At 37.3% G+C, this 23,238-nt stretch overlaps 1 protein-coding gene across 3 annotated transcripts in view; it reads left to right on the forward strand.

Moving 5' to 3' along the window:
* Nucleotides 1–23,238, forward strand: part of ncoa1 (nuclear receptor coactivator 1) — a 153,968-nt gene that overhangs the window by 124,152 nt on the left and 6,578 nt on the right. For all 3 annotated transcript variants that reach the window (XM_039748462.1, XM_039748464.1, XM_039748463.1), the window contains 7 exons: nucleotides 817–966; nucleotides 1,117–1,225; nucleotides 4,771–4,939; nucleotides 7,467–7,751; nucleotides 10,449–10,541; nucleotides 10,739–11,165; nucleotides 13,767–13,938. In XM_039748462.1, the coding sequence (XP_039604396.1) occupies nucleotides 817–966; nucleotides 1,117–1,225; nucleotides 4,771–4,939; nucleotides 7,467–7,751; nucleotides 10,449–10,541; nucleotides 10,739–11,165; nucleotides 13,767–13,938 (1,405 nt within the window). The remainder of the gene's footprint in view (nucleotides 1–816; nucleotides 967–1,116; nucleotides 1,226–4,770; nucleotides 4,940–7,466; nucleotides 7,752–10,448; nucleotides 10,542–10,738; nucleotides 11,166–13,766; nucleotides 13,939–23,238) is intronic.

A 23,238-nucleotide genomic window follows, 5' to 3' on the forward strand; every position in this document is an offset into this window, starting at 1 on the left:
TGGATATGAGGCACGATTTCCTCAGTATGTATAAAATATGGGAAATAAAATTTAACAATAATGAAGCAACATTCTTTCCCCATAATTGTTGCATATTTTTGTTTTCCTTTACAAGCTGATTTATTCATTTATTTTCTCTATCCTTTTGGTTTAGTTTAGCTTATAGTGGTGACAGAGGTCAGATCTTTCTTTTATAAGTGCCAACCAACAGAGATTCACAAAGCATTCTGTTGCAATGTGTGAGTGGTGGTAATTTCATTGTCTGTTAAATACCACAGTTCCTGCAGTGTGGAGCATAATGTACTAAGACACATTCGACACACTCATCCAAGTCTGTGGTAATACCATCTATTGAAATCATAAACTGGTCACTGTGTTTAAGTTTTAGTGTTCTCCCTGTGTCAGCTTGGAATTTTCTTTGCATAATTCAGATTTCTTCCCCACAATCTTAAGGCGTGTGTTCGGGTATTTTGATGTATTTACTTTGGACATTGTGAATGCACTCTACAATGGAGTGGACCACTGTCTAATGTTGGTTCCCTCCTTTTGTTAATACCTGATGCTGCCAGAATAGATTCTTGTTTTCATAACTATGAAATTGGTTTTGGCAATTAAAGGTAAGGATATGATTCTAAATCAAAATATTTATAAATCATTGGCGACTTTACAATGTTTGTAAGCAATGTTTGTTACTCTGTTTAATATGTATAGTAGTATAAAAGAAAACGGGGATGTTGGCCCCAGGTTCAATTACTGTATACTGTTTATGAATTTGTGATGTATTTGTATGGTCAATATTTTTTTTTCTGCCCACAGTTTTCAGCATGAGCCCTGATACAAAAAATCATTCCCCTTTTGAAATCTGTAGCTCTCCAGGGCAAACAAAGATTCAAGCAGACATGTTTCATCATTTGAACAACATTAGCCAATTTGAGAGGCTGATAAACTCTTTCTCAATTAAAGGAGGTACAGTAACTGCTCAATAGATGGATAGCATTGAGTTAAAAATTGTTTATTGTAATTTATTCAGTTTTGTGCCTTTGTCCTAATTTAAAAAATATTTGTTTGCAACTTTTACTTTGGATAAATAATGATTAATTTTTTTTTTTGTAACAGCTTCTTCAAATGTAGAGGTGTTAAAAGATCAGCAGTTTTCTGCGGACACAGTGCCTTTTGAAACAAACATAACCACAATTTCTCAAGATAATATTAATATTTCTAAAGAGTAAGTAACTTAACAGATTATTAAACTACTTGTATTATTTTCATTTCATTACAAATGTAGACAATACACAAAGCATTTCACATTTGTTAACATGTCTGGCAAGTTGTTAACCAAATCCTTTTATATGTTAAGTAAACTATTATTATGGAGTCTGGGAGAAACCAAAATGAATACACACAATATACATGCAGCTTATCAAAGGAATTTACAAGTAAATTTCTAGTACATGTGGCATCAGAAGAATAATTTATACAACAAAAATATTTTATAACCACTATAAGAAATTTCCATCCTGCATATACCTTCTTAGAGCCAGCTACTTCTCCTAGAATAAATCTTCTGGAGTCTTGCTGTTCCTAAGAAGAATCCTAACACACCTACTAAAATACAATGATCAAGTTATGTCCTATTTTACTTAAAATTAGAAAAGAATAAATTAACTATATAAGGAACAATTCAAATGTTTCTAGAATCAGAGAAAAATTATTAAATCTTGTCCCCATTTAATTAAATATTCTGAAATATTACCTTGTGAGTATTTCAATATCTCTGAGTGATTATTTCATAAGAAATAATTGTTTTGATTTACTTTTTAGAGGTGTATCTGATGAAACCACAATGTACTGTGTCAATGATTTGTAAAGATTTGTATGCATTTAATTAAACCTTGCATTCAATAGAATGATTTTAAGAATTGAATGCACTACCTACTCTAAAACCTAGTTGTCTCCCAACACCACATCCTTTGTATTGTATTATCATGGGTTTGGTTCTTGAAAATGAAACTGGCAATGCTAAGGACTTTAGTCTTAAATAAAATTAAATGTATTCCATTGTCTAATAATATTGAATGGGGGCCAAACTGTTCAGTAAATGTTTACCGTTATTTTTATGTTTATTTGTAGTTTGGTACTGTCTGAAACAAACACTGTATTGCTCTTTAAATGTTTTTATGCATAAAGCTGGATTTTCTGCCCCAAAAACTGAACTGAAAACAAAACATAATGTTGTGTGCTTTGTTTTTGTTCTTATGCCCATTTAACATCACTAAACTAAAATTATGAAAACAATGTAGCACTGGGCATACTTATTTTATTAGGAATAGATTTTTTTTTTAACTGCAAAGACAATTATATCTGACTGTACAGTACTTTATTAATCCCCAAGGGGAAATTCACATACTCCAGCAGCAGCATACTGATAAAAACAATATTAATTAAAGAGTGATAAAAATGCAGTGCAAGTTAAAAAATACAAGGTGGAGAGTGTGAGACAGGTATAACGGACAATAGCATTGTATGTTAACATTTACCCCCCTGGTTGGATTGAAGAGTCACATAGTGTGGGGGAAGAACAATCTCCTTAGTCTGTCAGTGGAGCAGGACTGTGACAGTAGTCTGTCGCTGAAGCTGCTTCTCTGTCTGGAGATGATACTGTTCAGTGGATGCAGTGGATTCTCCATGATTGATAGGAGCCTGCTCACTGCCCGTCGCTCTGCCACAGATGTCAAACTGTCTAGCTCCATGCCTACAGTAGAGCCTGCCTTCCTCACCAGTTTGTCCAGGCGTAAGGTGTCCCTCTTCTTTATGCTGCCTCCCCAGCACACCACTGCGTAGAAGAGGGCACTTGCCACAATCATCTGATAGAACATCTGCAGGATCTTATTGCAGATGTTGAAGGACACCAGCCTTATAAGGAAATATAGTCGGCTCTGTCCTTTCTTGCACAGAGAATCAGTATTGGCAGTCCAGTCCAATTTATCATCCAGCTGCACTCCCAGGTATTTATAGGTCTGCACTCTCTGCACACAGTCACCTCTGATAATCACGGGGTCCAGGAGAGGCCTGGGCCTCCTAAAATCCACCACCAGCTCTTTGGTTTTGCTGGTGTTCAGTCGTAGGTGGTTCGCACCATTTAACAAATTTCTTGATTAGGTTCCTATACTCCTCCTCCTGCCCACTCCTGATGCAGCCCACAATAGCAGGGTCGTCAGCGAACTTTTGCACATGGCAGGACTCCAAGTTGTATTGGAAGTCCAATGTATATAGGCTGAACAGGACCAGAGAAAGCACAGTCCCCTGCGGCACTCCTGTGCTGCTGACCGCAATGTCAGACCTGAATTTCCCGAGACGCACATACTGAGGTCTGTCTGTAAGATAGTCCACGATCCATGCCACCTGGTATGAATCTGCACCCGTCTCTGTCAGCTTGTCCCTAAGGAGCAGAGGTTGGGATGGTGTTGAAGGTGCTAGAGAAGTCCAGAAACATAATTCATACTGCACCACTGCCTCTGTCCAAGTGGGAGAGGGATTGGTTTAGCATGTAGATGTTGGAATCCTCCGCTCCCACCTTCTCCTGGTATGCAAAATGCAGAGGATCGAGGGCGTGGCGTACCTGTGGCCTCAAGTGGTGAAGCAGCAGCCACTTCATGATCTTCATCACATGTGACCTCAGTGTGAAAGGCCTGAAGTCATTCAGCTCACCAGTACGTGATACCTTTGGGACTGGGGTGATGCAAGATGTTTTCCAAAGCCTCGGGTCTCTCCCCTGTTCCAGGCTCAGGTTGAACCTGCACAGTAGAGAACTCCCCAGCTCCAACGCACAGGCCTTCAACAGTCATGGTGATACTTCATCTGGACCCACAGCTTTGCTTGCACGAAGTCTCCTCAGCTCTCTGCTTACCTTGGCTGCTGTAATTGTGGGTGGGGGGGGGACTCTTTCCTATGCTGGTATCAGCAGAAGGATGGGTGGCGGATGCAGTACTCTGAGGTGAGAGTGGGTTAGGGTGGTCAAACCTGCTTAAAAAGTTGTTCATCAGGTTTGCTTTCTCCCTGTCTCTCTCGATGGATGCACCCTGCTTCGAGCTGCAGCCAGTGATGATCTTCACCCCATCCCACACTTTCTTCATGCTGTTATTCTGCAACTTTTTCTCCAGCTTTCTCCTGTACTGCTCCTTCGCTGCCCTGAACTGAACTCGGAGTTACTTCTGCACGTGCTTGAGCTCATGCTGTAAATTATGTACAACATTCACACCATTTGAAAATTCTGGGCTTACACTATTATTAGGCTGAGTACCAATGTAATTGATATAAGAGTGATAACTGGAAATTAATATTTTAGCATTCTGTTGTTTAAAAAGTCAAGCAAAGCCTCATCACATTTTGTTTCAAATAAAAAACATTGAGAAATTCAACAAAAATTATTGATTATTCTTCAGTTATCTTCCTTTGTAGCATAAATATTTTAAATGTTAGAAGTACTAGGTTGTTGTACCGTGTTAGCCATTATGAATGTAGAGAAAAGCCAAGCAAAATGACACCTTTTATTGGCTAACTAAAAAGATTACAATATGCAAGCTTTCGAGGCAACTCAGGCCCCTTCTTCAGCCTGAAGAAGGGGCCTGAGTTGCCTCGAAAGCTTGCATATTGTAATCTTTTTAGTTAGCCAATAAAAGGTGTCATTTTGCTTGGCTTTTCTCTTTAAATGTTAGAAGAAAGTTTTAATAAGAATGTAAATATATTCATAATGTTATAATGTCTCTATAGATTGTGCCATACATCTCCCCTGGATGAACTGCTTTGTCCCCCTACCACCCCCGAAGGCAGAAATGATGAAAAGGCTCTCCTTGAAGAACTTGTATCTTTTCTCAGTGGGACAGATGAGAGTGAGCTGGTAGAACTGGATAGAGCTTTAGGGATAGACAAGCTTGTTCAGGTGGGCCACTACAAATACTTTGGAGCATTTGGCTTATTCGTTATTTGCTTTATGACATTTTTTTTTTCTTTTTTTTAAAGATACACTTATTTATTAACATATTCATTTTATTAACATTGTTCAAATGTATTTGTATGGCTTTTGTCAAGAATGGCTTGCTGTAGGCCACAGTAGTGTCTGCATTTGGAGCATTTTGCAGCAGTTTGTTTCCTCTAGATACTTCCACTTTTTATATGAAATTTGACTTCTTTTCTACTCGGTACATTTACCTTATTTGGTCACCTGATTTCTACGTTGCTCCTGCATCTCACCATGATACTTTTTAAAAGTTGTCAGAGTTTGTACATGAACTGCATGGCTCTGTTATTTGTTTTAAACTCCCATGAGTACTCCACAGATCTGTGTCTCCCAGCAGTTCTTTTACACTGTTATATGGAACACATGGTACAGTTTCTTCATGGAAATGCACTTTGGGAGCATAGGACAAGGATTTCAGATGCATTTAGACTCAATCAGTCACTATCAATGCAAAGTGTGTTTTTGTTTGTTTTTTATTAAATTCTGTTTCCAATATTGTCAATTCCATCTTCTGAAAGATATTAGAAAAAAATGAGTATAGCAAAAGCATTTGTTTTAGTTTTTAAAATAAGGAAAGTTGGTAAAAAAAACTTTATTTCTGAAGGTATATGGTGGGGCATAAAATAAAGATAGTGGGAGTAGAGAGGTGGGGTAGGTCTAATTCGGTAGGTTAGGCTCTACAACTTTCAGTACCCATCATGAGCTGGACTGGTGAACATTGGGGTTTTGTTGTCTAAGCATATTATGTGAGCAACTGTTCTGTGATAGTGACGCATCTGTTCTGTGATAGTGACTCAAGAGAGTGTTCAGTACACGCTTCATGCTCAGTCTAAAGTCTTCTATACCCAATCAGAAAACGATTTTGCTATGGATTTCTAACCTTTGGGCAACTGGGTCCATACTGAAAAGGAAATCACCTGGCAGACCTAGGACCGTTAGAATGTCAGAAAATGTGGAAGCAGTAAGAGCATCCATTCAGCAATCGCCAAGGCGTTCCGCTCGTAAACATGCATGGGACTGAGGATATCAAGTCGGAGTTTGAGGAGGATTCTGCATGCCGAATTAAAACTGCATCTTTACAAAATGATGTTGGCTCAAGAATTAGAGATCATGCCAACTGCAGACAACCTTAAGTGCGGAAATTCTTGAACAGGGTCCTGCTGCAGCTTTTCCACTAAGTAGCGATGAGGCTCACTTCCTTATCAGTGGAGCCATAAACAAGCAGAATTTTCACTACTGGGCTGAAAATAATCCACATGAACTCCACAAACGACTGTTCCACACTCCTCGTGTAATTGTTTGGTGTGCAGTTGACGACTTTGGTTTGATCGACCCATACTATTTTGAGGAAGGTGGTACAACAGTAACTGTGACCTCCAACTGGTACGTTGAAATGTTGGAGACCTTTCTGCACCCCAAACTGGACAATGTGGATATAGAACATTTGTGGTTTCAACAGGACCTGACCACAGCTCACACAGCATGACGTTCATTCCGAGTGTTGAGGGAAATGTTCCTTGGGCATTTAATCTCTTTAAGGGGAGATGTGATGGCCACCAGATTTAAGCCCATGTGTCTTTTTCCTTTGGGGATACCTAAAGGAAAAGGTTTTCAAACATCATCCTCGATCTCTTGAGGATTTGAAGGAAAGGATCAGACAGGAAATTAACGCCATTCCGCCTGAGATGACCTGGAGAGTGATGGAGAACTTCCAGGAACATCTTCAGCAATGTATTGCCAGCGATGGTAGCCATTTGCCTGATATGATTTTTAAAACCTATTGAAACAAAACAGTTTTTTATGTACTTTTCAGAAATATATACAATTTTTAGATAGCTTCATTCATTTTTTATACCCCTTCAAAATGTGGGAGATCTTTATGATCCACACTGTACTTTTAAATTTATTTTATCACACTTGACCAATGTCGACTTTGCCCTTTTTATTGTCATATGTACTTTATTTTGAATTACTACACATTATTGCATAAATCAGAATAGTTCTTAAAAGTCATGTGCCATAGTGCAATTAAAGTTGATAAACATACTATCAAATAGTCAGCTGCACAATCATTGCATATAGTAATTTGCCAAAATACCAAGTAACTGCTTGGGTAGTGAATGTTTAAACTGCTTCTTGTAATAGTAAGAGATACTGTTTATGGATACATGAAAATTATGCATTTTCAAAAGTATTTTTATTTTAGTACATTCATTTATTTTGTTACATCCAATACATTTTCTCTTAAAGAATGTTCTGATGAAATATTAGATATTTGAGCCTTAAAAATTTAAGTAGCTATCTGTCAATTGTTTGTATCCTCATTAACTGTGTTTTGCTTTAGCCTCTGATTAATACTTTTTATGCCATATTAATTTAAAACTATTCCAGTTAAATTGTTAGAAAACTGATCCTGTTTCTGTTCTCAAAATTGGTCATTTTCTTTCAGGGTGGCTGTATAAGCTCAGTGCCAGATCATTTGCCATCTCAGCTCACTTCTTCAGTCCCTGTACTCATTGATTCAAAGCCCACAAGTTATCCTACTCAGTTTCATACTGGGTCTCCCCGATTCATTTCTGATCTAAGTCAACAACAGAGTGCTGGTTTTGGAACCCCAAGGGCAGGTATGCTTGGGACAGTTGGAGTACCCCCACGACCTGTCATCGCCAGAGCACCTAGTATGCCTAATCAGCTTCGGCTTCAGCTCCAACAAAGGATCCAGGGACAGCAGCAGGTATGACAATAAAGCAATGTTTTTTCTTTTAATCTAAAATCTTAATTGAAGTCCATTCTATATTTAAATGTAATGGCTGACAAATAATCTCTTGAACTTAGATTTCAATCATGAGAGCTATTTAATTTACTTCCTGCATCCACTGGATTAAATTAATGAATAAAAACCAACCAGGGTGATTTTATTGCACATTATTTGAACAGATAACTTGCACCTTCTCTAGAAACCAAGGAAAATTGTGGTCATGTAGCACAACAAGGTATTATTAATTAGTGACGTCAGCATCAAATCCTTTACCTGAAATTGCCAAAACGTATTTTAACATACTATAGGAGCAGACATTCTCTAATCTAATCTGTATTTATTAGGTTTTTTTTTTCTCTCAAATGCAGTACTTTAGTTACTAAATAAGAATTCAAGTAGAAAAAAAGCTTATGTCAAGTTTTTCTTGTACTTATTAAGTACAATGGGACAAAGTAAATCTTAAACCTTGTGATTATTGCATATAAAAATTGGTATTATAAAAAAATTAGACCCTAAACAAAAATTGACTTGTATTGATGTGATAGGCTGACACCTTGTACGTGGTTGGTTCCCACCCTGTGCCAAACACTGCAAGGGTAGACACCAGCTCCCTGAGACCTAAAAATGGATAACTGGACTGAATTAATGGTTGAGGTAATACAGTATCTGAATATCAGATCTTACATCATTGCAGTAAGTAAGAGAGCTTCACCATGACTTCCGTTTTCTGAAGCAGCATAACCCAAAGTCAAGGTATGAAGGAGCTGGAGCATGTAACATGCATGGGTAACACCAGGTGCAAAGAAAAAAACAGTACCAGTGGGAGTGCCAATCCATCTCAGGACACACTCATATACACAACTCGACCAATACATGCAGGTCTAATTAATGTAGCTGTTTATACTTTAGTTTGCCTGTGTTCACATTTTGTTAACCATATAATGTGGTCAGCTGTCTCTGCATAATTTAAGTTTGATAATATGTGTACTTATTTAACATTAGGAAAACTTGTTATAGTAGCAATATTAAATTGAGTGGCTATTTGTATTGCAGTCTTGATGTCCTCGCTAATATTTGCTGTGCTGCACAGTTCATATCATTTGACTTGCCCAATTTTACTGCTTTCACATTAGGTTTAATACAAAAGTAGTACAGTATTTTGCAAAACAGGTGTGATACCCAGATATGAAGCTTGCCTACAGTGTGTGATACTCTGTCAAAAAGTGACATTAATTTTTGGGCAATAAAAGTAAACACTGTAATGTGCAAATAATATTACATTAAATTAAAAATTGCAATATAAAGTTTTTTTCAACAAACATTTATTTTCTTCACAGAAAACAACTTATTCCTCGGATAATAATTATCTGGAATTTATCCCCCCTTCATCTCGGGCCTGTAAAGATAAAAATACATGAATTCGCTATTTTTCTCTATTATTCCAGACTTAAGGAACACCCTGTAAGCTTAGTAGCTAAGCTTACCTTATCCATATAAAACCTTATCCATTTGCAGTAGGTGCTTTCCACATTGTGAACACAGTATAAAAAGTTCATTCAAAATGAAGAATCACTAAACTTAAATATTTATTGCATATTTTAAAAAGAACATTGAATAGGAAGAGCAATAACAATAGTGTAATATACTAAAGGCTATTTTATGTTGTTTGTTATTAGCATGTTGCAGTTTTGGGGAAATAAATATATTTTTGAAGTCAGCGGTAAATGAAAAAGAAATGTACACTGAGTGTTGATGATCTTGAACATGTGGTTCTCTTTCACCTGTATAGTCTGCTGGTATGTACACACTTACTATGAGTTTTTCATTACAGATTATTAAACAAAACAGACAAAAATAAATCTATGGGTATTGTCAATGACTAGGCTGAGAATAAATAAATAAAAACTGCCCAGCTGCATTTAGAGCAATAAATACAAAATATTACAAAATTATTACTGTATATACTCACGTATAAGTCGGGTCTTGAAACCCGAAAGATTTATCATAAAATCAGACCCCAACTTATACGCCCGTTCAAAAATGCGACACTTAAATTTTTTTTTTTTTAATATCTTCTTGCCTCCTCCAATCTCACATCAGTTTCTCAAATGCATCGAATTTTGTTGCAGCAGCGCAGTTACCAATTACTTTTGCTACATTAATGAAATTAATTTAATTTAATTTAAAATCAGCTTCATATTTTCTTCTGATCGAATGCTCCATCATAGATAAGGGATGCCTTTACAATAAAGATGTATGAGATACAAAAAACACAAATCAGTGCAAATGTTGCTTCAGAATAGTTTGGGTATTACTGTGTGGTCACATAAGCACAATAGAGAGTGAGGTTAGGAGCATGTGCTGACACAGAGCATTGCCGCACCCACACAGAAAAAAAAGGCAGTGTGCCCTGTGGTTACTCTCTCAGGTGGGCGTTAGCATGTCATAATCTCTTGGATCAATAGCATAAGTTTTTCGCATTTGACTTACATGACTGATATTATAAAATACTAGAAATTATACTGTAAAATCAAGTCCCGACATATCCGCGAGAGAACTTGTCCGCGAGTATATACGGTAAATGTTGTTAATGTTAATCACTGAGTCTTTAAATGAACACTAAGAATTATTCTGATTCTTTATTGTTTTCTCTCTTTATGTGAACAAACATAGCTGATGCATCAAAACAGGCAGGCAGTAATGAGTTCATTTGGTGGACCAGCTATTGAAGGGCGTCAAGGAATGCAACCACAGTTAACTACACGTGTGAGTATTTCTAAAGGTAGTGTTTAGTCTGTAAATATACTGTTGATGTGTAATTAAAAAACAGATTAATTATTTAACAATCAATATAGCAGATTTATGGAAAACAATTATTGCAGAAATGCAACTAAAGTAGTTTGTATTTAGAATGACTATCATAATTTCATTTTCATAATTTAATTCTCTGCCTCATTTCATAGCCGCCCATTAATGCCCAAATGCTGGCACAACGACAGCGGGAGCTGTATAGTTTCCAACACAGACAACGGCAGCTTTTGCAACAGAAAGCATTGTCTGTACGACAGGAGGTTCTGAACAGCAGTCCACTGCAAGCCCCGGGATCATTAAACAATCCCATTGGAATCGGGCAGCTACCCAGGGTTGCACTGAAGCAGATTCAACAACCAACTCCACCACCGCCACCACATCAACAACTTCCCTCAGGTTATAATACTGGCCTTGGTAACCCACAGGGCTCACCCAACATATTCTCACAAATGGGAGGTTCTCTGGAATCCCCACTTTCAATACGGGCACCCATGGCTAACAGGAACATGATGGGAAATGTTGCAGGGCAACTTGGAAACACAGTGCAACAGAACCTTTTCCAACAGTTTGGAGGAAATGGTGAGTGAGAAGCCGGTGATTGTAAAGAAGAGTTAAAACTTCAGATGTACTTCTCTCTTAACTATTTATATACTGAACAATTTGATCAGTCTGATTTCAGTCTAAAATTAATTTGTGATTACTTATGAATATAGTCCTAACCTTTACCACATTGCTGTTGAAGTGGTGCATCTTTGCATAAAATTAATTTTTTCAGAGTTTTGATCACATAGTTAGATGTGCTTTCAGTTTACTCCCATCATTTTTGCAGAGGTCTGATGCCATATTTTCAGTATTTATTCAGTAACCATAAGCTTACATGTGATGACATTAGTGAGACCCTGTTATACTGAGCCCAATCTGTGCAAAAAGGAGGATAGTGTTTGATTTTTTTTTTTTGTGTATTCTTCATTTTCTAATATAGGCAGTTACTGTCTTCTCTGCCTCCACTTTTTGAATATGGTCCTCAGTGATCTTAATTGCATTGCTCACTATTGTCTTTCATGTTTACAGATTTTTCTTAGAAATTGTCCTGTTTTGTTTGACAGCTTTTAAGAGCTACCTCTGAAAGTTAGCTTAGACTCACTTATTGTTGTGTAAAAGAGATGGAAGTTGTAATGGTCATTGTTTTTCTTTCATCTATTCATCCATCTATCCATCCATCCTCATCAATCCATCTTCATCCATTTATTAATCCACTTATCCAGTTCAGATATACCAGGAGCCAGCGCCTGTGCTGTCATCAGTAGACACACAGTGGAAACCAGATATGAACCACAAGACACACTCGCAGAAAACCACACACATACCGAAAGAGATTGTGTGTTATGAAGTTATGAGGCTATTGTGCTAACCGCTACGCTTCATTGCTGTGCCTCACTAATGTTATATTTAAAACCTTTTAAGCTTTCAGATATAACACTATCTTCTGTTCTAGTTCTGATTTTGGAGCACTTGAGCCTGTAAACAGTGCAATAAATTTGTAAGCATTTTCTAGATTTGTAACATCCTAACCAGGCAAGATGAAGCCCTTCTTTGTTGAAGAATTTGGGTGTTTCTAAAAGTCATTGTCAAGTTTTTTTGTTCAAAGCACGCCTGGTGTTCTGCATCAAAGAACTATTATGACTGAATTTTCCACTGAGTAACTAAGGTTGTATTTCAGTTCTAAAGCTTTCCCATATATTCTGTTTGTAGGTCACTTCCCAAGTCTTTATTCACACACTTCCTTCTTTAATAATCCCAGTCTCAATAGAGGAAGTATCTCATTCCTGAGCTGGAAGGAGTGTGGCATCATTACTCTTGGTGATATTTTTAATTTCTGTTTCATCCTCTGTTATCTCGGTCTGTTATCAGGTTTTGTAGTATTTCTCTGCTTTTTCCTCTCTCCTTTCACCCTATTTAAAACCTTTTTCTTATTCTCTGCCTTCTCAAATGAAAGTCTTTTGCACTACTTAAGGCTTTAAATTCAAAGGCTACCTCAAACCGCTTGCCTCTTCTGTCCTCTCCTGCAATATGCCCTTTATTCTTTTCTTCACATTCTCTTACCTCTTTTCCAGACTTTTATCTTTGGGCGCAGTTGCTACCAAGTTAATCCCAGTTTTGTACTGGGAATTTCCTGACTCTCATATTTTTTAGTTCTTTAAATCCACTTTATACGTACTTTGGCTTTGTGATTTATCTGCTGCTATAATGGTGCAACCAGCGCCAGTATTTGTAATTCATAATCCTGTGTACACCTTGTTTGCACTCACTTTGTTAGGAGCTGTAACTTGATACTTACAGAGGTTTTTTTAAATTTTTTTATGTGCATGCCTGCATTCTGCTACTTGGTGTTTGGTGGTGGGGAGGGTTGGAGGGTGTTTCTGAATGTACAGGTGTTTTTGATGTTCGTTTTTGATTTGCATTAATTTTTGTTGCATTATATTTAAGAAATATTTGATCACAAAATAAACAAATATTCAGAAAATGTCACGGCAAACTGGTTTCCAATTGTCATCGTGCAGTTGAATTTTATTACAATAAAGAAAATCTGTTCTTTTCAGCAAGAACAACTTCCATTAGTGGTTCAGTGATTTTCACTCTTGTACCAGATCTTGTTATTGTTTGATAGTATAAAATTTCCATCCACCCATACATTTGTTTTACCCTTTTGACCCATTTTGGTTTGTGGGAAGCCCTTACCTAGCCTAGCAGCAGCAATTACCTTATAATGGGGTGCCAGTCCATTGTAGGGAACTATCAAACACATATACAAGGTCAATTTCAACTTGCCAATTTACCTTCTGTGTGGGGATTAAAAGTTCTTGATGTGTTTGTGTGGGTTTTTCTGCAGATACTTTTTTCCCAACCACATCCCAAAAACACACATGTAAGGTTAATCAGAAAATGAACTGAATATGTGACATGAAGCCCTGTATAGTTTCCTCATTTATTTTCTTTGAACACTTAGCTAGGTAAAATAGCTTAGATTTGATTACATGAAAAAGAAATACCAGTTGTTATTAATGTTTTTTTCTGAGTTTAATGTAGTTTTTTGTGAGATTTCATACTTCATATCCTTTAATTCCAAAGCGCTAGGTTTTTCATGGCTGAACTAATGATACATTGTTTTTTGTTCTTCAGGAATTACTCAGCAAGATGAACCTCCTTTTCCACCTTCAGTCAGCCCAAACAGCCCCTTGCTGTCAACTCATCTTTCCTCTGCACAAAATTCCCTCCTTCAGCAAACGCAGGTTTCTTCTGGTTATCAGACACCTGACCTAAAAAACTGGCAGCATGGCCACATGGATAACAAGTAAGTGTTCCAAGTCTATCAAATTACTACTTAGCTGACTAATTCATGAGTCGATTGTAATTTTTTTAATCTAATTTCCTTTCATATCAACAATTTTGATGTCCACTCAGTACCTTAAGATTAATTAGTCTTTTTTAATTTTAACATTGCTTGAAACTGTAAAAATAAGTACGTTTTTCATAATTTGATTTCATATTGTATTTGATTATATAATTTACAGTGAAATTTTCAGCTTCTTTTTCATATTTGAATCATTCATCCCATATGTTTTAAAGTCAGGATTCACAATAAGCACAATAGACAAGCCCACTATGTGGTGGCTTATTCAGTCTCGTGTGAGAGATTTAGTGGGTTCTTTAACCCATAATTAAATATCCAGGCTTGTCATGTGGCATCTATATGATTAATAGGCCATATTTTTCAGTTATATCTACATTGGATCAGAAACATCTCATTTTGAGACTAAAGATGCTTCTAGTTAAACATTGGTTGATAATATATGTTAACAATTTAAACCACCTAATCTTACTGGTTACAGTATATGATTAACTGTGTTACCCAGCTTCACTTGGGAAGTTTCATTAGACAGTGGGCCTTAGCTTTATAGTACTTCTGACACATCAGATTAATTGATGGCACTAAAAAACTAAATGCTTTTATATACATAATATTTGTAGTTTTTGAACATGCTATAGTTACACATGAGTAAAACATTCTTGCATTAAATGAATTTATTCTTTTCCTCATGACTTTGCTTTTGTTTATGGCACTGCAAAACACAATTTTACAAGAAGGTATATATTTTTTATTTGAAATGGGTAATCAGTAGGAATAATGTGAAATTTAAACATTTATTGTTATTATTTACAAATTTCAAGTTTGTCAATCACTGAAGTGTTTCTTTTCGTGTTTTTTGTCAGTTGTATGTTCAAGCTTTTTATTTATTTTTGCTATATCCATACACAAGCAGTAAAATGCTAGCACTGAATGGTGTTTTACTTTAATCTATTACAAACAACAATAACATTTACAGGCTGCACTTTCAGGCAACCCATGAAATGAACTGGATTTTTTGGAGTGTTTTCCATAGTGCTTGAAATGGAAGAAAATAATTGCTGTTTCTGTGGTTTGTAGGCATGTTTATACAGTCAGGGAATACCCCTTTGAAGCCTTCAGATGCAAATTATACTGTCACGTTTGGACTTCAGAGTTGCACAAAAAAGTCAGCCAGGAGAGAACTGGGCAAGGAGACTTCTAATCTGTCACTTGATAAAGAAATTTGTAACTTTTTTTATTAGAGATTTATTTAAACACATAGCAAACTTGAAAACTTCTCAGTTGTTTTGTTCCATCAGCGGTTCCTTCAGGTTAAATTTGCTCCATCAGCGGTTCCTTCAAATTAAAAAGAACTTAAAGGCATCTTTATTGGAAGCATTCATTTGAAGGGGGTGGAGCCATGGGGAGTCTGCACAGTATAAAGAACAAAATATTGAGTAAGTTAACTGGCTTTTATTGAGTGCAGCTGATCCTGTATGGGTAAACGTTTACTCTGGTTAAAGGTGTGTTTTCTTTGTAGCTGGCTGTTCACAGTATGTAAAGAAATTTCGGGAGAAGTGGGTGGTAAATAGTGAAAATAGAATAGTTTGGAGGGTAGGATTGGGGTCCTCTTTCAGTGTCAGTATAGAAGAATATGTATTACAGTGGAGTAGCTCATTGGGCATGTGTTATGTTTAAACTTGTTTTTATTTTGTTTGTATGGGATCTGAAGATGCCACTACTGCCTCTACTTCTAGCACAGATTGGGTAGCAACATTTTCTCCCTGCCTTTTTGCTTCTAACTAAACAATACCTACACTTGCACCCACAGCGGCTGGCACCCTCATGGAGCTTTATAGGACACTTTTTAACCATTAAGCTTCATGTCTTCCTTGAGCTTTGCCAAAGCTTCTCTTTCCATTTCATACCTGACAGTAGACACCAAACTTGATTATGTCTGTTCACAGCCTCTTCCTCGGTCTTCAGTCCACCCTTTTGGTTAGTGCTGGTGTTAGTCTTCTTCTACTACATCTTTTGTTTGCATAAAACCCCCTGTTAGCGCAGCACAGAGTATGTAGATTGGAATAATATTTATAAATATCGACAAATAAAAAATTCAGAGGCAAATATGTTGGCTGATTTTCTTTTTCTATAATGTCACCATATTTCAATCAAATCCATCAAGGCATTTTTGAGATTTTGTTTTATTTTTCTGTTAAGGGGGGTTTACCCCAAAATATTGCTATATTAAAATTTACTTTTTAGAGGATACCTACTGGCCTAGATGTGCAATCTTGCCAAATTTCAGCTTTTAAAATAAATAGGAAATAGTCTTTTTGTTAATGAGTAAGTGAAAGAGTTAGTGAACTTTGCACTGTATATATTATACAGTATATATTGTAGGGCTACAACTAATGATTAATTTGGTAGTCGACTAAATGTTCAATTTTTTTTCGATTAGTCACGATTATTTCATTCCTGACTATTTTGATACCTGCGACCTGTGGTTGTACATCCTGTTGTGGGGGTCTTACCTAATCTGCTTAAGTCTGTCCACCTGTAAATGTCACCCTGATGTCTCTGCATTAACACAATTAAAATTAATAATAATCAAGGTAAAATAACAACCAGTGAAACATATGAATTTGAAAATAATCAGATATTTTTATATTAGTGTAACCATCACAATAAAAAAGAAATACATTCAACAATACAAACTAAAGTGCACATAGTCTTTAAACACAAAAAGTGCATTTAACTTAACCAAAAATGGCCACTGGTGTGTCTTAAAGTCCAAACGTTTAAATAAAGCTTCAATTCAAATAAAATAAAACAATAATGTACAGTTTATAAAAGATTCAGTCCATATATTCCTGATTGCAGTGCAGGAACGTGAGCATTTTGACGTGCTCTGGTGTGAGGCTGGCTCTCTTCTTTGAGACAATGTTCCCAGCTGCTGAGAAGAGACGCTCAGAGGAAGAAGAGGTAGCAGGAATAAATAAGAATGATTTTGCAGACAGAGAAAGATGTTATAATCATCACACTCTGAAAGAAAAGTGTTGTAGTTTATCATATCATGTACTATATTATGTCAAAATAAAAAAAAACTGTGGACTAAAATATGTAACAAGGTAATTACTGCCAGCACACCGGAGCCGAGTATATTCGGAAAAGTACATTTATTGAATGCCGCAACCAGCTAGAGTCGGTTTCCAGTGCAATTTGGAAGCACACTGAAGCCGACATATATACATATATTCAGCGACATAATTCACAATTCCGCAACCGGCTAAAGTTGTTTCTCAGTGCAATTTGCCAGCACACCAGAGCTGATCAGTCAGTGCCGTATATTCGTTGAGCAGCCAGCTCACGACCACTGCTGGCCCCGGCAGAACTGCAGGAACACTGTCTCTGGGATTCAGCCGTTGCACTAGCCGAGCCTGCAATCATCATCATCATTTACCCCTGTGTGTTTGCATGCAGCCAGTTCAAGTTCAGTGCAGTTGGCTCAGTGATATACTGAATTTCATCAATGACTTCAGCGGCATATTGAACATATAGTAATAGATTGTTGCAGTAGTTTTTTTTTGTTATAGTTTTTACAGTTCATTTGCAGTGTGTAAAATGATCAGTGTTGCAGTAATTGTGATGCTCTTTGCATGAAAAACATGAGTGTTCCGTTAAAATTTCACATTTTCTTTGTGAATTGTGATCTTTTCTTAAAAAGTGCAGCTAAAAAGTATTTGGCGTCCAGGGGTGCATTAACCTTCAAGTATGTGTTGGTTTAAGGGTTAACTATCATTTTCGAAACCTTGATATACACATTATAGTACAAACATCAACGTTAACACGTGACATGAACTTTACTCACTAAAACCCCTCCTCTCGAGAGACGGTGGCATCACAGCTCCAGGATGCTTGCGTTGGTAGGACTGTATGCGTCTTGACAAACAATAACAAACGATACTGCCCCCAGACATTCATGTAGTGCATTGCAGTTATAAAAACCAATGTGGTTCTTTGTGACTGGAGCCTCTATTGAAGGTTCTGTTTATGATGCATCAACAATAAAAAATCTGCGTCAACGATTTTTTGTAGTTGACGTCGTCGATTATGTCAACTAATCATTGCAGCCCTAATATATTGTAATAGCCAACAGGGATCCTTATCTGGCCAGGAGGCTACTGCAATAGAAGGATGGGAGGAGATTAAGATTGCTGATTAATCTCTCCCCCAGTACACTGGGTGGCAGCCTCTCAGGTTTAGGATTTCCCATAGAGCAGCCCTGTTGGGTTCCGTAGGGGCCACCAGGGGGAGCTGAAGGGATTCACAATCCCTAATTTTTGTGACTTCTAATTGACCCAGAAGTACATCCTTCAGGGTATATCCTTTTGGGACTTGGGTGTTGTAGCACCCAAAGCTCCATACACAAATTCTGGTTTAAATAAAAGGTCTATTCTTACAAATACATTGCACAAAGGCTTCAAAAGGGACATAAATCAAACACACTCCTTCAGGCAAGCTTTGTCCTCTTTAGACTGACTTTGACCTCCTGGATGAAATTGAGCAGCTCCTTTTATGTTAGACCCAGGAGTATTTCCAGTGTAATGGCATAGCCCCATGGACGTATTTTTAGGTCAGTCTGAAGTCCCAAAATGTAAGTATTGTGAAATCCTTCAACACTCCCAGCGGCCTTCAAGGAATCCAGTATGGCTACCTAGTGGGACTACAGAGCCCAGCATGCCCTGCCCTCATCTTCTCCAGTAATTCCATTGCAGTGGCTTCTTTGCCGGGTAGGGATCTCTGTTCGACCCTGCCCGGGATGGCAGTACCTGCATGCTGTCTATTACAATATGTATGCAATAAAACCTTGATTATCCACCGAGATCATGACCAAGGCCGTGACGGATAAGAGAAAAGATGGTTAATAGAACAGCTACTTTAAAAATGATATACAATAGATTAGTTTAGCAAATAGTCTTATTTATTTACAAAACTATACAGTATTAAAAATATATAGTATTAACAGAGTTAATTAATTAATTTAATATTGTAATGACCAACATAATAAGCAAACATAACTCCGAGGTACTAGAGTTTTGTATGTTTTACTTGGAGTCTTCATTCTGTAGCAAATGGTGCTCTGTCCTATAATCTGTTATCTGGGTTGCAGAGCACACCTTCAAAACAATAAAAGAAAGCTGTCACTACCAATCAGATTATCTCCTGCCTCTCGCGTTCTGCCTTTCTCTACTGTAAACTGCAACACTACTGCTTATTGCCTTTAGACTCCCTTTTCAAAACTTCCTTCTGCCACACCTTCCTTTTTTTCCTAACTTCTCTTGTCACTCATCTCATAAGAGGCGCATCCACCCCTTACAGAAAAGAAGCCCTTCACCCAGTCTTATCACTTACTCCCCCACAGCCCATGCACATCATAATATATTAACAAAACACAATTTAAAAAGAAAATTACACTACAGAAGAACATTAACATTAAAACAGAATAGCACTGTTCTTGGTTTCTATTTTCGACACATTTTTCAGTTTTGTCGGCATCACGCTTTATATCGTTCACTGCTGCTGTTCCTACTGCATAAATTGAAGCAATACTTGAGGCATTTTTGTCGTTTCTTAATCGTTTAATAACTTCAGTTTTTTGTGACATTTCCAACACCATACACTTACATTTATCGTCCAAATAAATTAATTTAAAAAAAAAAAAAGGAAAGCTACAAAGCTATTAAAACTAAACGTACGTAACTGACACTGTTAGTTCAAAATGCGCCATTACACATGGTGCTGGGGAAGAACACTACACGCTAGCACAAAGGAGAGTTTTTCCAATGTGCATATCTCACAGTGTACTGCACAGCAGTAGTACTACAGTACAGTAATGGGTAGGTACTGGAACTTTTTTTTTCTTTGGCCCTGTTGGTTAACAGAAGTCTTACTGTATGTTTAAATCTGCAGTGGGAAATTTATTTGCCTTGTTGCATTGTCTAATAAAGATTTACTTTGAGACATTTTGTTTTTTTAATTGACACTTGAAAACAATATTTCAGCTACATGTCAGATCATTTTACATTTAGAACTAGAATAGCCATCAGCGAAAATTAAATATGATAAACCTAGATCATTTTGTGATAGCATTTAAAGTGAAAGGCTGGCAAGGTTCATTGCAAACAGCTTAACATTATGATGAAAATATAATTGTAGTACAAATGCAAAGCATTACCATAAACAAAGCTAGACTGCTTGTAAAGGTAGACTGCAGTACCCAATCATATCAGCAGCACTTAGAAGGAAAAACAATGTCCAGCAATTAGAAGAAATCACTCTGTGTGGGTGTGTGTGTGTGGTATAGAGCAAAACATGTTGCTAAACATGAGGCTGATGGCAGCTAATCAGTTGTCTTGAGCAACATTCCAACTAGAAACACAGTTCCCATCCAAAGAAAAAATATTTTACATTGTAGTTGGTAGACACACAAACTTTTCTAGCCAAGAGATGACAGCTTTACTTTAAAGATAACTACTTGCAGGCAGAGTAGTTGCATATGGTCATGATAACGCATTTATATTGAGAAACACAGGCATTAGTATCCGTTTTTACCTTTTTAACCCCTGAAAATTGAGACTTCTGAAAATGCTCTATAGAAATATACACTTCTAAAAATGCTGGTTCAGCATTTCATTGTGGAAGTGCAAGAGCTGGGCTTTTTGAAAATGCAGGATCTAGCTGTGCACTGATTTGTTCTTATTATGTGGCCCTTCCCTGATTGGATTCTGCTTATTACATCTGATTCCCTGATTGGTTAAAAGGAAGAAACCCATATTCCAACATAGCAGGCATTAGAAGAGTTGCTTTCCATAGCATTTGTTGTGTTACTTTGCTAACCTGCATCTATATTGTGTATTGTATAGTGTGAATGCTGCATACAGGCGCAAAAGGTAAATAATTTACCACTCAGTACAGTTTTGCAATAAATCCCATAGTTGATGGCAGTTCTGTCGTAAGAGGCCACTGTGAATCGCTTGGTAACAGCACAGCTCAGCAAGTACACTTGAATTCAAGCTGACTTTTCTTTTTCTTGAAGTTATTATATTTTTTGTAACAGGGCTCAGAAAGGTAGGCACTTGTCCTTGTGGGGATTCTTCATTGGCTAAAGAGCATGCTTCAGACTAAGAAAGACAGCATGATTTGTAAAAATAAACTAGCATTCTATATTAACATTTTAAATGAAACAACCAACAAAGTAAAAGAAAATCTATACTAATAAAAGGCAAAGCCCTCACTGACTCACTCACTGACTCATCACTAATTCTCCAAGTTCCCGTGTAGGTAGAAGGCTGAACTTTGGCAGGCTCATTCCTTACAGCTTACTTACAGAAGTTGGGCAGGTTTCATTTCGAAATTCTACGCGTAATGGTCATAACTGGAAGCTATTTTTCTCCATATACTGTAATGGAGTTGAGCTGGGGGGTGGAGTTTCGTGTGACATCATCACGCCTCCCACGTAATCACGTGAACTGACTGTCAACGCAGTGTGTAGAAAACCAGGAAGAGCTCAAAAAAGCACTGAACAAAACATGCATTATATAATTGAGAAGGCAACGAAACAATAAGAAGCGAGCGACTGACATATACAACCATATTCATGAGTGCTGCTACTTCGGAAACAAAGCATGGTGTAACCCTAAAGTTTAAATTAAGTTCATAGACAGGCTGCCGCTGGCGTTTGTAATTTAGTGCCTGCCCGTATAAGGCCGTCCGTCAGTGGCAATCCAATAGAAACACTGCCGCTAAATATTCACGGGTGACGGACTGTGCTTATGCAGAGGAAGATGAGATGGTCAGGGTGGTGTTTGGCACAAACTCAGAGAAACTGCGAGAGAAACTTTTAAGTGCCGGGTCATAACTAACATTACATACAGCCATGGACATCACACGAGATGGCACCAGCACAGCTGGGAACCTTCGATGCGAGACCACCAAGCGGCTCACGTGAACTGACGCAGTGCACAGACAAAAAGCAACAGTTCCAAAGAGTGCTAAACAAAAACCGAATTACACAATTGAGAAGGCAGCAAAAAAATATGAAGCGTCTGATACATACAAGCATATTCATAAGTGCAGCTACTGCGGAAACAAAGCACACGGTGGAAAAAGTCAATGTCCCGCTAAACGAAGACAGTGTAAAAAAAAACCCGTGCATGCAGTTTGTCACATCACAGATTTAAAAGGAAGACGAGCTGTTTATTGATGCAGTAAGAAACGAATTGATGAATGAAACCTCTTATCTTTACAACGATTGACAAACACGGAATGTAACTTGAACACAACGCATCCTACGAATACGACCCTGATTGAAAGATATAATGATAATCAAATCCTTGATGACAGCAACACTCAATAACACTCAAAAAACAATTATTGTACTGTATATTGACAATCATGTTACGTTATTTTTAAAATGTTCCCTTTTCTTTTTCATAACTTCTTTAACACACTACTTCTCCGCTGCGAATATATACAGGTATATACTGTTTATACCTTGATCTACATACTCTCCAATAGACAAGCCACACGCCGTGGCGCAATTGTAGAGGCTTCGCCTCTAGCACCGACATCCGAGGTTCGATTCCCAAGAAGGGATGCACTGAGTATGTACGCATGCGCTTCCCGTTTCATTTTACCCTAGCATCTCCTTGGTTTGGGACGTATGAAAAAATATGCGGTTAACAGAATCATGTTACGTTATTTTTAAAATGTTTACTTTTCTTAGCACAAGCACAGCTGAGAAGCTTCGATGCATGTACTCCATAACACGTTAAAAAAAATAACGCATTTAATCACACTTTCAATTCCAAGCAAAGGGGAACTTTTGTCAATGCATGATTTCCTGGTACATCGATTACACTGATGCACACATCACAGCTACAAAAATGTTAGAGTCGGAATAAAGCGCGTTCCTACGACTGATTGGAGCAAAATTTCATTTCAAAAGACTACCCGAGCGAAGCCTTGATAAAAGCATGGTTTTGTGCACACTGAAAAGCAAGCAAAATAAGATGCATTACAGAAAGCGGACTTTGTGGCTCTTACTGGGGATCATTGGACTTCCGTGACCGTTAGTAATTCTAATTACATCTAATTACAAAATGTTCAATGATCACACTGTTTTAGTCTAATGTACAAAATAATTTTGGCTGAGGTTACTCAGAGTTTAAAGATTAAGTTGGTCAAATTACCTTTTATGTT

This window comes from Polypterus senegalus, chromosome 3, assembly GCF_016835505.1.
Source record: "Polypterus senegalus isolate Bchr_013 chromosome 3, ASM1683550v1, whole genome shotgun sequence".
NCBI lineage: Eukaryota > Metazoa > Chordata > Cladistia > Polypteriformes > Polypteridae > Polypterus > Polypterus senegalus.